Below are 18,317 nucleotides of genomic sequence, written 5' to 3'. Positions count from 1 at the left end.
TCATTGGGTTTGCATAGTAGCTGTCAGCAGTTAAAAGCGACGGTAAACATAAAAGTCTTTAGTCTATTTTTAAAAGTAAGTAAGGTTGGGGCAGATCTGAGGTCTTCAGGCAATTTGTTCCAGCTAGCAGAAGCATAGTGGGTAAATGCAGCCTTCCCGTGATTTGATTTGATCCTAGGGACAGTTAATAAGCTGGACCCTGTTGACCTAAGAGTTCTAGACGGTTCGTAGCGTGGGAGCAATTCAGCTATGTATTTTGGGCCTAGGCCATTAAGTGATTTATAGACTAATAACAGTATTTTAAAATCTATTCTCTGACACACTGGCAACCAGTGTAAGGACTTAAGAACTGGAGTGATATGATCAGCTTTCTTAGTCTTCGTTAGAACTCTAGCAGCAGCATTCTGAATGAGTTGAAGTTGCCTAAGTTCTTTTTTGGAGAGACCAGAAAAAAGGCTATTGCAGTAGTCTAACCTACTATAAATGAAGGCGTGAATTAGTTTTTCTAGATCCTGTCTGGACATGTATCCCCTAATTCTTGCTATATTTTTAAGATGATAAAAAGCAGATTTTCTAATTGACTTAATGTGGGAGTTAAAGTTGAGATCGGAATCAATAATAACTCCAATATTTTTGACTTGATCCTTAGGCTTCAGGGATCGAGACTCAAGGCGTGCAGTGATTTTAAGCCTTTGTTCTTTGGGGCCAAACACGATCACCTCAGTTTTGTCTTTGTTTAGCTGTAGGAAATTCTGGCACATCCAGTTATTTATTTGATCAATGCACTGGCACAATGATTCTATGGGGGCATAGTCAGCTGAGGAAAGAGTTATATACAACTGAGTGTCGTCTGCATAGTTATGATAGGCTACTTTGTTTTTTTGCATAATTAGGCCTAGAGGGAGCATATAAAGGTTGAAGAGAACGGGCCCCATAATGGATCCTTGAGGCACCCCACAGGTCATCCTAGTTAGGTCAGATGTGTAATTGCCAATGGAGACGAAGTACTTCCTGTCTTGAAGATAGGACTTGAACCACTGGAGGACCGTACCCGATAGCCCAACCCAGTTTTCCAGTCTGTCCAATAAGATTGAGAATAGAATAGAATAGAATAGAATAGAACTTTAATTGCCACACGACCAGGGCCGGTGGTATTTGTTTTTCGGTACATAGGATGTAAAATAGACACTGCATCAAAGTTACATCACATACTGTAAGTGCATCATAATAAAGTGCAACCAGACAAAACCAATAACAGTGCAATTACAGCAAACAACAACCAATTAACAAAACCATTGACGAGACACACAGCCACATATACATAGTGCAGAAAGTCATTGTGGTTAACGGAGGGAGTTGAGTGTTCCTATTGCTGTAGGAAAGAAGCTGTTTTTAAAGCGTGTGGATTTTGTGGCAAGTGACCTGAGATGCCGCCCAGAGGGGAGGGTCTGGAATAGGTGGTTAGCAGGATGGGAGAGGTCAGAGATGATCTTTTTTGCCCGTTTTGAGACATGCTGGTGGTAAATGGATTTGATTGAGGGGAGGGCAGAACTGGTGATCTTGGAGGCCTGAGAGACGATGCGTTGTAATTTCCTCTGTGAGTGACTGTCAGTGTTTCCATACCAGACTGTGATTGAAGAGGTGATGATGCTTTCAATGATTGCTGTGTAAAAACGGACCAGAAGGCGTTTGTTGACTGTCTGAGGAAGTACAATCTCTGATGTCCCTTTTTGATGATCTGGTCTGTATTGGTGTGCCATTTTAGGTTATTGCAGATGTGGGTGCCTAGGAACTTGAAGGAGTCCGTTGAAGTTATTGGCTGGGAGTTGATATAGACCGGGGATTTGAGATTTGTTTGCGTCTGAAGTCAATGATTATTTCCATGGTTTTTGCTGTATTCAGTTGAAGGTTGTTGTCTGCGCACCATTAGACTGCGTTGTCCACTGTTTGACGGTAATGATGTTCGTTATTGTGTGAGATGAGGCCAATTATTGTAGTGTCGTCGGCATATTTGAACACCTTGACTGAGCTGCAGTGGGAAGTGAGGTTGTTTGTATACAGGCCAAATAATTGTGGTGAAAGTACACACCCTTGAGGGGCCCCTGTGTTGAGAAACAGAGGGCTGGATATTTTTTGACCGACTTTAACTTTTTGTTCTCTCTTTAGCAGAAAGTGTAGACTCCATTGGCACATGGCTGGGTGTATGTTCATACCTAATAATTTATTGTAAAGTTTGAGTGGGTGAATGGTGTTGAAGGCTGAACTAACGGTTAATTTGGTGACCCTCACTGCAAAGTATTACCGGGAATAGTTAACCCATACAATTTTTTGGGAACGTTTATAAGGACTTAGGCAGAACCCCACAGAAACACACACATACACACGCACACACCTTACCCACTGAGATGTGTCTGGAGGTGCCCAGGAAGAAGTAGATGATGACGGGGAAGAAGGCAGAGAAGAGCCCGTACCAAGGAGGCAGAGAGGCCAGCAGGCAGTAGGCCAGACCTGAAGCACACCAACAGCACATTATATCACTTTAAATCACTCTTGTTTTCTGCACCCTTCCATTCTCTGGGTTACAACTGTGTTTATTTCCCAAAGCACTCGTACATTGCTGCCAGGGATCAGATAGTACTTATCAATTAGGTTTATATATCGCCTGCTGTAACCTAACCGATAATAACCCGCTGGATTATGAATTCTTGTTGATAATTATGTTAATAATTGTGTTAGATAATAATCAATTATTATTGAACAAGACCATTAAAGCTACGATTAAAACTGGGCATGAAAACACATTGTCGTAAACTGGTAAGTAAAAATTAGACTTTGTGGAAGCACTGAAACGGAACTAAAATTATCTTGTCGGCTTGTGGAACTAAAAAAAAGTGAGATAAATAGATGTGAAATGTCAAGCATGTATTGAAAAATGTATGTAAATGAATGAACATGAATTTGTTTTAAATGATTTATGACATATAGGCTATTATTAAACAGTACCTGCAAACAATATATAAGTCCTGTTCTGAACATCTACATTATACCTTTAAAAAATCCCAACCTTACCAAAAACTCTAAAACTAGAACTGAAACGAATTAAAACTAAACTAAAGCGAGCAAAAACAAAAGTGAGATAAATATGGAAAACTATATAAAATAAAAACAAATGAAAAATCCAGACCTATAACGATTATACCCCACTAAGAAAGATAGCTTCATTATCATCCTTGACCCATTTTTAGACACAGATATTGCAGAACTGGCTGACTGAAAGGTTATCATCTCATTATCAGAATAGACTGAAGTTATCACACTGTTAGAGGGAAAGTGCGAACACGACAATGTAAACTAATTAGGTAACAACAATAACCAAACAAAGAGCTTTTATTCAGAGCATTGGTGTAGTAGATTTAAGGGGGATTCAAGGGGAAATGCTCAATATTAGGAGGATGTCCCTCTTATCTCTGCCAGGCGAATGCCTGGTGGGTGGGTGGGTGGGAAGGTGTGTTAACCGTCTGACTCCTGACTCCTCCACTTGGTTGCAGTGTTGCCAAATTGTGTGGCTTTCCGCCCCAAATTGGGCTGTTTTTGGATGGCATATTGTACAGTGGGAATTGGGCTTAGGGCATGTATGAGAGTTGCTCGTTTAGTTTTTTCAACAGTTTATCTGGCAACACTGACAACTGCTTCAGTTTGTTTGTTTGGACTTAGATTCCGCTACCATAGTACGGAGTAGACACGTGTTGGCGGATTCTTTTGTTGGCATTTTCTCACCCAGCTTTGCACGGGAAGATGACACAAATGCGAGTCGCCTTCGTTTACTGACCGTGGCTACACGTTTGGACAAATAAAGGCGGGTCTCCATTAGAAGCTGGATGCCATTTTCGGCTTTCATCCTTTCCAGGATAGGCAACCGGTATTTTGATACATATTATGATACATATTTGATACGTTCATATTCATTCATTTATTCAAACCAAGTTTGAAACAACCATTGCTGTAATGTTTGCTTGAATTCGTGTAACAGACTTGTCTCAGCTTGGTCTGCACGTCTGCCTAAAGCTGCACCTTCTCATTCCAGCCGCGTAGGATATCAATGCCCACGTACAACACAAACAAACAAGCACCACCCATGGACACCCCCTTAAAAAAGAACCGCCCATGCACGGAAACCCTGCTAAACAAGCACTGTGCACCTGTTGGGGTGAGGCAAAGGTCAAGTTATTACTTGGGAGGCACAGCGGGGTGATAGGGGTTAGGTTTAGGCACAGGGGGGAGGGTCTCTTAGGGTTAGGCACGGGGGGAGGGTCTCTTAGGGTTAGGCACAGGGGGGAGCATCTCTTAGGCAGTGGTTCCCAACCTTTTTGATGTATGTACCCCTTGAGCTGTTTTGCATTGCCAATAGTACCCCCTCACTCAGTGGTGTAGTCTACTTTATTCTAGTGGGTATACTCTGATTTTTCCCCTCCCAGCCTCATACACATGCAGCGACACCCGGAGCGACACCCGGAGCGACATCCATCCCGCGACACCCGTCCTGGAGCAACACCCACCCCAAAGCGACCCCACATAACGACCACACTCATTAACGCATACAGCAGGTCAACTTGCTTTGCCTGGGGGCCACTTTCGTGAAATGATAGAAGGCCAGGGGCCAGTTAATAAACAAACAATATACATTTTTCTGTAGCGGATTGTAGGTTTTTGGGGTGTCAGCCGGAGTTTAGTCTGACAATGTTGTGCACACCGGATAGTTTGTTAAGCTAGTTAGGTTAAGTACATACACTGGCGCCAGAACAAGGGGGACATGGGGACATTTTGTCCCCCTTAAAATTTGGTCCCCCTAAAAATTTTTTTTTTTTTTTTTTTTTTTTTACCTGAGGGGGCAACTGCCCCTGACGCTTAGAGCCCACTTTACACTGTTTACACAGCCTGTGATGCTTGTTAAAGCCGTGATCGTTGTGGGATTATTACACCTGAGACAGACAGACCCAGGGATCAAGTTACAGAGAGCCCACTTTACACTGTTTACACAGCCTGTGACACTTGTTAAAGCCGTGATCATTGTGGGATTATTACACCTGAGAGACAGACAGACCTGGACTCTGTACTGCACTCACTGTCATTGGCTGCTGCTATAATCGTATACGGTTATTGTTATTTTATTTTTGTGTTGAGATGACAAGTTTTGCACTGTGTTTCGAAGTGATAATAATAATAATAATAATAAGTTCAGTGTTTCTGCCTGTGTTGCTGTCTGTTGTAGTGTAATTATAAAATGACCTAAAGGGAGAGCAGGTCACCAAGTGAGTGAGAAAAGGAAAAATACTGAATAATTACATCACTACAGTATAATCCTAATGTTAATTTAAAATGAGATATTCATTTATATATGGCTAAAAATCATCCAAACGTCCATAAAAACGTAAATTTTTCGTCGGCGCCTTGGGCCCCGTGGAAAAAAAAAAAAAAAAATGTGTCCCCCTTATTGCAAACTCGTTCCGGCGCCACTGAGTACATACATAAGTGCCTGGGTAGCAAGCAGACGGCAGTATTTGACAATTTAGCAGCTAAATCATAGATTATTGAAAGATATTCCATATTCCAGACTGAAATGCTATAACAGAAGTGGAGTATTGGCCAGAATGACATGAACATTTGGACACTTATTCAGCGGGTATCTTGCATGTTGCGTTCAGGTGCACTTTTTTGCAATTCCATCGCAGGCCACACAGGGGGCGCCGGCGGGCCGCATGTGGCCCGCGGGCCGCAAGTTGAGTATCACTGGCATACAGTATGCATCCACACATCATTGAGAGCATTCTGAAAGACTGGTTATGTGTTATCTAAATGTGAATTTATTATAAGCAACAAAATACTTTAACAGTCAATGACATTTACAGCTGGACTTTGGACTGATTTTCTACTGTTTACTGTTAGAGTTACCTAGGAGCTACATCCTTAGATGTTATGAATACAGTCCCTCACTGGAGCACAGGTTTAACAGCTAGCAATTGAGTGCAAACTAATGGACAATTGAATAGGCTTATCAGTTTTCTAACAGTATTCAGTGAGCATTTCTGCAGTTCTGTCACAAACACTCAACAGAATTCTTATGAACTTAACAGTGAGGACACAAAGTGGTTCACATCTTCAGAAACACAATTACACACTTTAAGCAATATGTTCATTGTCTCCACTTATCTTCCAAAACCATAAAACTTAGGATATGTACTGTATCAGCTTAAATGCATTGCATTCTGTTGATTACTGCGCACACACACAGACAGAGACACAGACACACACACACACACACACACACACACACACACACACACACGCAAGCTGCTCAAGTACCCCTAGGGGTACACGTACACCTGGTTGTCTTAAGCCCCCTACACATGATCCGCTGTCCCATTGTTTTCCTATGGGGGGGAGACACGGGGGGAGGGACTCTTATGGTTAGGCACAGGGGAGGGTCTCTTAGGGTTAGGCACAGGGGGAGGGTCTCTTAGGGTTAATCACAGGGGGAGGGTCTCTTAGGGTTAGGCACAGGGGGAGGGTATCTTATGGTTAGGCACGTGGGAGGGTCTCTTATGGTTAGGCACGTGGGAGGGTCTCTTAGGGTTAGGCACAGGGGGAGGGTCTCTTAGGGTTAGGCACGTGGGAGGGTCTCTTAGGGTTAGGCACAGGGGGAGGGTCTCTTATGGTTAGGCACGTGGGAGGGTCTCTTAGGGTTAGACACGGGGGGAGGGTCTCTTAGGGTTAGACACGGGGGGAGGGTCTCTTATGGTTAGGCACAGGGGAGGGTCCCTTAGGGTTAGGCACAGGGGAGGGTCTCTTAGGGTTAGGCACAGGGGGAGGGTCTCTTAGGGTTAGACACAGGGGGAGGGTCTCTTATGGTTAGGCACAGGGAAGGGTCTCTTAGGGTTAGACACGGGGGGAGGGTCTCTTAGGGTTAGACATGGGGGGAGGGTCTCTTATGGTTAGGCACAGGGGAGGGTCTCTTAGGGTTAGGCACAGGGGAGGGTCTCTTAATGTTAGGCAAAGGGGGAGGGTCTCTTAGGGTTAGGCACAGGGGGAGGGTCTCTTATGGTTAGGCACGTAGGAGGGTCTCTTAGGGTTAGACATGGGGAGAGGGTCTCTTATGGTTAGGCACAGGGGGAGGGTCTCTTAGGGTTAGGCACAGGGTGAGGGTCTCTTAGGGTTAGGCACAGGGGGAGGGTATATTTGGGTTAGGCACAAGGGGAGGGTCTCTTAGGGTTAGGCACAGGCGAGAGGGGGGTTAAGTTTAGGCATTGGGGAAGGGTCTCTTAAGGCTCTGACATAGTCGAGCGAGGCACCACGAGGCAGACCTCCGCAGATCGTGCCCTAGGTCGGCGCAGGCACCAAGGCGTTCATGGTCAGAGCTGCAGCCAAGTGATCATCATGTTACATCTTACAATGATACGTGAGAAACAGCCCATGAAAGGTGACAATGAAATGCCATTATGTGCAGTACTGCGGTTTCACTTCACAAGAATAGAATCACCAAACTTGTTTTACTTAATGTAGCATTTCAATTCTCATCCCTGATAGTCCACTTTGTTGCTTTATCTCTCTCAACACAGCACATTTACTTGAAATGACTAAAGATGAACAGTTACAAATCAAAGTTTTACCACATGACTCAAGAAATGTGGTCAAAACACGGCTCAGTGGACTAAAACAGGGCTCAATGGACTTACTTCTTATTTCTCTCCTTGTCTCTCTTGCAAAGCGCAGCGTGCCCTGGGAGCTGCACCCTGTTAGAAAAGTTTTCAGGTACGTGCCTGGCTCGCTACAGTGACCATGAATAGGCCCTTAGGGTTAGCACAGGGTGAGAGGGGCTATAGGTTTAGGCATTGGGAAATGATATTTTATGGTTAGGCACAGGGTGAGAGGGGGGTTAACCATTGGGGAAGGGTCTCTTAAGGTTAGGCATAGGGCGAGACGGGGCTTAGGTTTAGGCATTGGGGAAGGGTCTCTTAAGGTAAGGCACAGGGTGAGATGGGGCTTAGGTTTAGGCATTGGGGAAGGGTCTCAGGATAAGGCACAGGGCGAGAGGGGGATAGGTTTAGGCACTGGTAGCCACTATAGGTTAGGGTTAGGGTTTGGATATGGTGGGGGGCTTGGATCTTCCAAGGGGAAGACCCCTGAAGCTCCAGCGCTAGCTCCAGCATCCAACCCCACACCGTAACTTGACCTTACCTCACCCAGCCCTGGTGCACCCACGTTCGCTCCATAATACGCCCGAGGTGCGATGGCTTGTTTAAGGGGGCGTCCCTGGGCCTATCATATTTGTGCACAAGGGTACAGGGCGTGTTCCATCCAGTGCACAAGGTGTGTGACAGGGCGGTGATATATTACGTGGCTGGAGTGAAAACAGACTGGAAAGTGCCAACAACACAACCCGCCACACTAAGTACACATATGTTTTGCCTGTGAGGGAAGTCAATGTTAACTCGTGTTGTTTCAAACTCTGTTCTCCTATTAGCTGGTCTTTCCCTTCACAGTTGGGTTTCGGTTTGGCTATGGTTAGGCGTAGTGGTGCCTGGCAGAGATCTGCACTCTACTGAGTGCACCTTTCTAGTTTCTATACCTGAAACACATCATGAACTGATTTTCTTTGTTTTCGTCGCTGTGTTTAAAAAAAATAGTTGAGCTTTACCGAACCACAAGTGCAAATACACTTCCCCTTTAAAACAAGTAAACGCATCATCTTGCACCGATGATGCAGGCACCCCTTGCGCCAGTCAGTAACAAGATGCATCACACACATTGAGCCAAATAGTGTTCAATTATTTTTTTAACCTATAGACCCCTTATACAGCTGTCAACATTGAAGCTGCGCACGCATCGTGTAGGCAAAAAGCCGTGAGCCCAGCATTGACAGACACAGAGAACTGTGTAAACGCCCCGCTGTCAGGACTGCTCTGTGCCCATCTGCGACACACAGTTAGATTTTAGTTTTAAAATGCAGTTCTCGGCTTACTACCACAGCTTATCGCCTAGTGATAAGCAATGTTATGCATCGAAATTAACGTTGGTTAATGGGATATGTCTTACAGACCCATACGCACTGGCGCTGTCAATTGGCCAAGCCTAGTGGCCAGCAATACATATCGTGCATTCCTTTATAACTGGGGATAGCGTAGATAATTATTCTGTAACTTGCAAAGATATATTGTTATGTTGATAATGCACACAACTCAATAATGACATTATGTAACGTTACTTGGTCGTTAACTAACCGAGCGATGTGGCTGAGCAGCCTACAGCTTCAGGCAGCTTACCTGATTATGAAATGAGCACTACAAAGTCGGGCATTTTTAATGATGTCCTCGTTCCAATCAGTTCAACTCAATAATGACATTATTTAAAGGCACTATGTGTAAGATTCTGCACTATTAAATATCACCAAACCATTAACTTGTATATGATGATGACTTACAGTGGTTCATTTCTGTGTTTACAACTAAGCCACGCCCCCTCCCTGTGTTGTGATGGCCCTCTTGGAGAGTAGAGCTACATCCCGAACCTGTTTACATAGAAACACCTCCCCCGAGAGGCCGACCTAGTGAGCCCCTCCCAGCCCACAGCCCAAAACAGAATTTTGTAGACAAAGATGGCGGATCCCTTATGCGGGCATTCCTGACATTCCATTCCCTGACCCAGCGTATGTCTGCGGTTTCATGCTTTAGCCAAATCGCCGCCGAAAAGAAATATCTCAGACCAGAGTCAACCTTGCCGGTCTGGCTTTCACTAGATGGAGAGCCCTACGAGCAGCTATATCTGGCCTGCAAAGTGACTCGGAGCTGGCGTGTTCTCCTGTACACACACGGTAAGTAACGTTATATATAGGTCAATGGTTATAGCGTTTGCATGTCCCATTTCAGTAACGTTACGCATGATAGCGAAATGTACAAGTTGTTATCGATATTGTGAATTTGTTCTGGGAATGTTGTAATCACTTGGCTAACTGTTGCTTTTCACCGCTATTCAAATGACTTTACACTGCTAGTAGCCTGCTGCAGGATTTGATTAGCTTGTCGTTCGTGTATAACTTATACACAGACATTCTGTTGACATGCATGACATAACGTTACTTCCCATTACAAATTTCGCATGCATTTTCTGTTATAATTACGTCCAGTTGCTGTCACTATGACGCAGAACGATATAGTAATGTGTAAACACTTAGAAAGGCCATGGAGAAAAGCTAGCTTCGCTAATGTTAGCAGTTTGTTTTTCTATTCTGTCAGACTAAGCAACGTTACATTAGAAAATAGCTGTAACACCATCCAAACAAATCAAGGTTTGGTAAAAGTATCTAATTCATGACAATGTGGAGGAACCCTGCCTTGATATCTACCAGCTACAAAATAGATGATTCAAATTAATACTAAACACGTTTCCATTTGTCTGATTTTCAAGGTGCCAGTCATCCAGAAGAGCTGACGATAGTCAAGATAGAAAACAAGTGGACCCACCATTATGATATTTGAGATGGAGAAATTGTGCTTTTATAGCAAACCTGTATAATACATGTTCTATCATCTTTGATGTTTAGATGTTTGCTGTCTGCAATCTTCTGTACACCAATAAAGTTGATATGACTTCATCCATGTCTCTTGGCCACTATTCTATATTGTAACATTAGATTTTCCTAAAGCTGAGTGTGTCTAGTAGCCTACCAGTATTTGTGTTTCTGTGTATATGTAGCCTACTTTATATAATAGACAGTGTATGTGATGTTTCTCAGTACATTGATTTCACAACTTCGTTTATCAGAAAAAATACTTTATTTGCAAAACTAAAATATGGGCTACACCAGAATGACGTGACCAGTTCCATCAGCTATGCGGTTCTTCAGGATGTCGACAAGATCTGCTATCGTCCTACAGCCGACCTTCCTCTCTGCGACCCTGCCTCCTCTTTGTCCCACTGGTGCTAGCCTGGGCTTCAGGCATACAGCTTGGTTTGCCTGCCTATAAAAAACAGCAGTGATTCAAGCGTTTGAAATTAGTTTGAACAACTCTAACAATGAGAAAATACTAGCGTTGCACTATGAATACATTTTGGCCATGTCTTGGTATTAGCAGACAAACAAAAACACAGGCTAAGCTACTCACTGTTGACAGACAGCTGTGGTTAGCTAGCGATGTCCCCAACATTGAATTGAAATCATCCTAATTTAGCTATGTCAACCTGGTTTTAGACAACGTTTTGCCTAACCGTACTTAGCAATAGGGCAGGCTATGCAAAAGGTTAGGTTACAATGTAACCTTTTCAAAATCCATGTAACCGTTACATGGATTTTGATCGGTTAGCAGATGATACAAATAAGTCTTACTAAGCGGACTATTGTCAATATCCTAAAGGTTTATGACTATCATGTGAAATTTGTCATTACTCAAGCCAAATACATAGCCGAGATACATTCGTGCTTGTTTTATGTACTTACGTCTGCAGTAGGTAGGCTATGCACAAAATAGTTGTTTATATCTCCGTTGCTTGGGAGGGAGGGAGGGAGGCGGGGGAACCAGGAAGTGCTCTGCGCTGGTGGGTGGGATCGAGATTGTTTGAGTAAACAAGTTTTGTTATGGTTTGAAATGGCGACATCTAGTGGACAAAAAAATCACACATAGTGCCTTTAACGTTACTTGGTTGTTAACTAACCGAGCGATGTGGCTGTTACTAGCAGCCTACAGCTACAGCTTACCTGATATGAAATGAGCGAGCACTGCAAAGTCGGGCCTTTTTAACGATTTCCTCTTTCGGCTTGCAACCAAAGACACCTACGGTTAGCATTAAAAGCAGTATGAGTTGACGGGATTCGGTAAAACTTTAGTCCTTGCTTTGTTGATAGTGTAACCGACTGTTCAGTGTTGTGTTGTGTTGTGTTCTATTGCGTGTGTGCGAGGCTGTGTATGTTCCCTCGAGTTGCCGTAGTACAGGATATGTGGGGAGAAGCTTGTTATAACGTTACAGCCTGGCTCTATCGTTTATTATTTTATTAACCAAGTGTGAATAGGCGGACCCGAATACTCTGCTACAATAGCTTTCCGATTCTGGCATCGCACTGCACAACACGAAGACATGTCTTGCTCGAATAGTTTTCCAGCCACTGGAAAACTACTTTACAGGGCTGCGTGGAGTCTGTCTTTCTGCCTCTGTCTTGCGCATCGACGCTGCGTGATGTCAGTGTGACGTAATCGTATAAGGGGCCTATAATTGTGCCCTCATTAGGCCAATCAGTGTGAAAATCGGACAGGTGGCATCTGACAGACCAACAGAAGATCAGACAGACTCATGTTCTCATGTAAGTTTGTGTGTTTTGTTCCAGTCTTGCTAGTGAAGTGAGGGAAAACTGAGCTGCATTTAGGCTGCAGTTATTCCCACAGTATGTCAGTATAATATGAAGTGGAAATGATTCAGAGAAAAGTGGGTCATTTAGAGCTGTTGATGTTTACCCTGCAGGACAGCCACCAGGCCAGTACTGATCCCAGACACAATGTCACTGAGCAGCCACTCTTTGATTCGATATATTTTCATCCAGCCGATGATGGGGAGCAGAGACAGAGCTGCGTTCTTGGCTCGTTTGGCGTTGCATCTGGAATAATAAACATAAAGAAAGATTCATATGTGGGCGTTTCTCTGTTTGTTTCTTTGTTTGTTTGTTTCCATTTTTGTCCCACTACACACATACACACACACACACACACACACACACACACACACACACACACACACACACACGGAGGCATTGTGACATCAGTGATGTCACAATGTCATCAGTGATGTCATAAATCATTGATGATGTCATCAGTGATCTCCTAAGATGCGAAGTTGTATCATTGATGTCGTAAGAGCAGGTGAGCCCGCACAGCGGTCGAGTTGCAGGGCGGCCGTGGCATTGCTACATCAGTGACAGTGATGTCATTAGAGGAATTGTGATGTCATCAGTGATGCGAAGTTGTGACATCATCAGTCAGTATATATATATATATATATATATATATATATATATGTAAGTATATGTAAGGGTTAATGCACGACGAAGTGTCCATTATCCAAAATTATTGGACGATGTGGAGGCGTGAACCGTCCGAGGCGAAGCCGAGGATGGTTGCCTCTGCGAAGTCCAATAATTTCTGATAATGGACCCCTCGAAGTGCATTAACCCGCTTATACCATGGTCACTTGCCAAAGAAACAAAACGATTCATTTATATTTCCATGCATTTTGCAATCAAAATCTAGTTTTCATAACCTTGAATATGAGTTGAGAACCGACGAGACAAAATAGTCCCCTCGGCTCCTCAAGATTAGGCTATCATTGGGTAAAAATGGCCGCTTAGTGCCTGCTGCACCTGGCACAATTCTGGAGTCAAGCTAACTAATAATTTGGCCAATTGTAGCCTATGTAACAACATACAAAATAAAACGGCGATGTCTAAGAATGCAACGCCATGTAACTCGGTCGTTTAAACTCGCATTCCAGGGAATTACGTTAACGTCTGCGGGTCTTATAACGGCTGCTTTCAGTATGTTGGAGTCCAGGTATGTTTTGTACAAGGACGTCTCAGTGTGTTGCTGTTAACTGCCCATTTCGTTGTTTTCTTTTTGTTGATCTCGTCTTTTTCCTCGACTTGATTTGTATCAGTGATAGAGGCAGCGGGCCCAGAGCGCCTGGCTGCTGCTTGCTGCAAGTTGTAAACAGAGGGTTTGACAATTGACAGCTGAGAGCCCGGCTTCTGTCAACTGACCAGAACAAAAATCAGATTTCTAAATAGCCGTTATTTTAATAAACTGAGCACTCAGGGGTAATCTAAAATAGTTACTTTGACTGACTCAATTTTTTTCTAAACTTATAAAAGTGCCATATTAAGCGTTAACGGTGGTATAGAGCTCAAACGGCTCTGTCGTGATCCTGGCGCATTGATATGAACAGTGAACAGACCATTTAGATAGGTGTACATTATCACTGTACATTATCACAAATTAACACCTTGCAGCCAATCAGAATCGAGTATTCACCCAGACCCTGGTATAAATATATAAATATATATCCTATATATATACAGTATATAGCGTGTCTATATATATATATATATATATATACAGTATATACCGTGTCTATATATATATATATATATATATATATATATATATATATATATATATATATATATATATACATATATATACATACATAGCAAATTGAATAAATAGTCATAAACCCTCCCCTGTGTCTCTTTGCTAATTAGTTTTTTGGCTGAGGCTGTTGTGTTGGAAACGGGACGAGGATCCGACCCCCTCCTCCCTCTTTCAGATGCATACGGGCCGGGCCGGACCGAGCTGATGTGATGGCCTCTGACAGGCCTCTGACAGGCATATGTATATATATATATATTCAATTCAATTTCAATTCATTATTTCAGACCCAGGGAGATCCATATCACAGTTAAAAAAACAGTAAAAAACAGCACAGTACAAAATAAGAAAATAACAACAAAGGGGAAACATGTAAGGCCTTCCACAATGTTCATGCCTAATATACAGATATGTTCGCCAATGGTTCCACAGTCTGGAAAAGAATCTGACAGAACTTCGTACAGGGTTAGTCAGGACAGCGATGAGGTCATTTTCTGACACAGATGCCCTACACATAAATCTATACATCAAATTCCGCAGGACAGCAGAGCAGGTAGGCAGGGGCGGACTGGGATCCTAATTCAGGCCGGGCATTAGATACCAAGCAGGCCATGCCGATACGGGCCGACGCGCGTGCCGGCATCCGAAGGGCGGCGGCGAAAGATTTGGGCCGTTTGAAGCCCAATTTGGGCCGTTTGAAGCCAGATTTGGGCCGTTTGAAGCCCAATTTGGGTCGTTTGTAGCCAGATTTGGGCCGTTTGAAGCACAATTTGGGCCGTTTGAAGCACAATTTGGGCCGAGTCCAATTTTACAATGAGATGCACCCACTTTAACCCTGAATAAAACCACTAGTAAACCAGTAGGCGGCGCCTGGCCTGCTGTTCAGTGAGTGGCCTGACTGCGAGCACCCAAAAAAAAGAAAAAAAAAAAAAAAAAAAAAAAGGGCCAGGTGGCCTGGCCAGGCCAGGCCACCGGGCATTTGCCCGACGTGCCCGATTATGCAGTCCGCGCCTGCAGGTAGGTACCCCGATACTAACAAACATATCACTCGCGCTAGAGCTTCTTGAAGCTCTCAACAACAGCCTCATGCTGTCATTATAAGCCACTGTGAGCTTTCTGATGCTGCCTTGTTTATAATGACACCACAGGTGGGCAGTATACAAAGGTGTACAGTATGCTTTAAAGAGTGAGATCTTCAGATATATATACTGTATATATATATATACATACATATATATATATATATATATATATATATATATATATATATATATATATATATATATATATATATATATATATACACTGTATATATATATACAGTATATATATATAATGTGATTCCTCTAAAGCTCAATATAATTTTGCCTAATGAAATCAAACAGACATCTAGAAACCATGTGAATGAGAGGATCATTTTTAGACTGGATCTATGCTTTGGGATGACCTTCATATCGGTATGTGCCTGTAATTAAGTGGACAGGAAAGACATCAGGCTCAAATAAAGAATTAAGACTTATAAGTACAAGTCTTCCTTCTTAAAATCCACAACCAGCACATTGGAAAAGATAATTGACTAATAATCAGACACATATGACCACAACTGTAGCAGCCATATAAGAAACAAAAAGCAGCCATTGCACGTTGGTAATTGTGAAGACAGAAAAGCAAGAAGGGTATCTCAAATAAAGTAATAAAATAGGGGAGAATGGGATCAAATGTAAGTTGCACTTTTTACATTTGCCTTAACAAATGTGTATTTATTTGAAACAATAATTGTGATGCATACTTAATGTTGCAGGGCATTCCTGGAAATTAAAATATTTTCTGTAGCTAATCCACTTTTAGACTCAAAAACAAGGGGTGGCTCATCTTGGCTCAACTTACCCAGCTCTCGCCTATGAGTTCACATCTTAAAGGAACAGTTCAACCAAAAATGACAATTCTGACATCATCTACTCCCCCTCACTTGAAACACAGGTGAAGTTTGTCCATATACCACACAGAGAGGTTGCCAGCACAACTTGAGAGAAAACCACTCACCATTGACTTCATCAGTACAAGTCGATGGTGACTGGTTTTGGGTCAACTGTTCCTTTATCCTCTACAAAAATACCACCCATGAAAGGCAAACTCCTAATCATCCTCAGAGGACACAAAAATCAGGTGTTGCAGGTTCCTTACGTGAAGTACTGCTTGACGTGGTTCAGCAAGGTTTTCCGGTGCCTGTAGACCTTCTCGTGTTCCTGGGCGAAGGATTCCTCTGAGTACAGCGGCCTCGCCACCACATACCGCCTGGCTGCCGAGCGCGTCATCTCGCCTCTGCTGCTGGCACCGGACTGCTGCGCTCCCCTCTCAGTGGCTCTGAGGTCTGGTAATCACATTACATTAAGAAGAGGGTCATGTCTTCCCTTTGAAGGTCACTCATCAAAGACTATTAAGGGTGAAGAACAAAGGTCCAGGTGCGACTAACAGGCCCAACGCATCAGCCAGATTCAGAGTGACCAGTACTCGGACAACAACTGAGCTTTGACTCAGACACTATAGAAAACATTAGAAACAGATTGACACTATAAAAATATGTAACAACCAATAATGTAAAAACTGACAGATAATGTATAGTAACTTGTCAAAACGTAAGAGAATGTTCTTCTAAAAGTAAAAAATGTAATATAAACAGTGGGTGTAGGTTGCTAAAGTGCCGGATAATGTGTAATGTGACTGATAACGTAATATTGGTACTATGAATCAGTGAGAGGTCAATGCAAAGCCGCTGCAGGTTGTAAGATTTTAAGATTCAAGGTAAGATTGTATAAGGTGATTGTAATTGCACCTTCCATTGCCATTTGTTATTGTTTTATACTCTGTTTTTATATTTATATACTAATTGCTTTTTATACTCTGTCTTTCTATTTATATGCCCTATACCTTGACTGTCTTCTGTAATGGAGTGCCCTGATTCACTGTAATTCTTGAATCTTGAAGATTCTAATTTGATTTTTCCTCTCACATCTGATCCAACAGTGATCTGATCTTCACCTATGCTAAATATAAAACAAGTTTATCTGATGCAAACACAAAACTCTCAAGCAAAAAAACAGGATTCACCACAACTTATATCCAATACTTTCCCCCCACAATATGAAAAGTGACAACTGAGATTATCCCACAAAGTGACTACATTAAGGGGTTTAGCTACATTTTCAATTAACTTTGAGGGACGTTTTACTCCATTTTTACAAGTGATTACATTATTTGGCTGTTATTACATTATCTGGGTTGCGACAAGGCCTGTTTAGATTTTTAGCATTGAAATTATCTCCTTTCAAAAGTCACTCAGTCACCTTTCCAGTATTCACTTTCTGTACAAACCAATGATTTTAGAGTTTCAAAATCAGTGTGTGTGTGTGTGTGTGTACGTACAGTATATATATATATATATGTAAGGGTTAATGCACGACGAGGTGTCCATTATCAGAAATTAATGGACGACGAGGCGAAGTTCATCAATGCTGCTTGCTGCAAGTTGTAAACAGAGGGTTTGACAGTTGACAGCTGAGAGCCCGGCTTCTGTCAGCTGACCAGAACGAAAATCCGATTTCTAAATAGCTGTTATTTTAATAAACTGAGCACACAGGGGTAATCTAAATAATTACTTTGACCGACTATTTTTTTTTTCTAAACTTATAAAAGTGTCATATTAAGCGTTAATGGTGGTATAGAGCTCAAACGGCTCTGTCGTGATCCTGGCGCATTGATATGAACGGTGAACAGACCATTTAGCTAGGTGTACATTATCACTGTACATTATCACAAATTAATGGACACCTTGCAGCCAATCAGAATTGAGTATTCACCCAGACCATGGTATAAATATATATATATATACAGTGAAAGGAGTATAATGTATACTGTACAATGTATATATATATATATATATATATATATATATATATTTTACAGTATACATTATACTCCCTTCAGTTGTTGGCCTTCAATTAAACCCCCAGAACACATTGCTCCTTCAAGTGTCCAGCCTCCAACAAATAGGCTACAGACAAGACCCTAGAAAACCATTTTGTTTTCCGAGTAAACCGTGTTTCCGTAACATACAACATACGTCAACGTATCACGCAT

The 18,317-nt window shown here is 42.5% G+C and overlaps 1 protein-coding gene across 1 annotated transcript in view; it reads right to left on the bottom strand.

Moving 5' to 3' along the window:
* LOC310794614 (chloride anion exchanger-like) overlaps positions 1 to 16,495 on the bottom strand; it is a gene marked incomplete at both ends in the record, with an annotated part of 49,895 nt that extends 33,400 nt beyond the window's left edge. The window contains 3 exons of the mRNA XM_083656601.1: positions 2,398 to 2,508; positions 12,498 to 12,637; positions 16,365 to 16,495. Coding sequence (XP_083512727.1) covers positions 2,398 to 2,508; positions 12,498 to 12,637; positions 16,365 to 16,495 — 382 coding nt within the window. The remainder of the gene's footprint in view (positions 1 to 2,397; positions 2,509 to 12,497; positions 12,638 to 16,364) is intronic.
* Positions 16,496 to 18,317: the final 1,822 nt, after the last annotated feature.

The sequence above is a fragment of the Poromitra crassiceps genome, assembly GCF_964638095.1.
Source record: "Poromitra crassiceps genome assembly, chromosome: 2".
In the NCBI taxonomy this organism is placed as follows: Eukaryota; Metazoa; Chordata; class Actinopteri; order Beryciformes; family Melamphaidae; genus Poromitra; species Poromitra crassiceps.
This window is presented reverse-complemented; position numbering and strand designations above follow the sequence as displayed.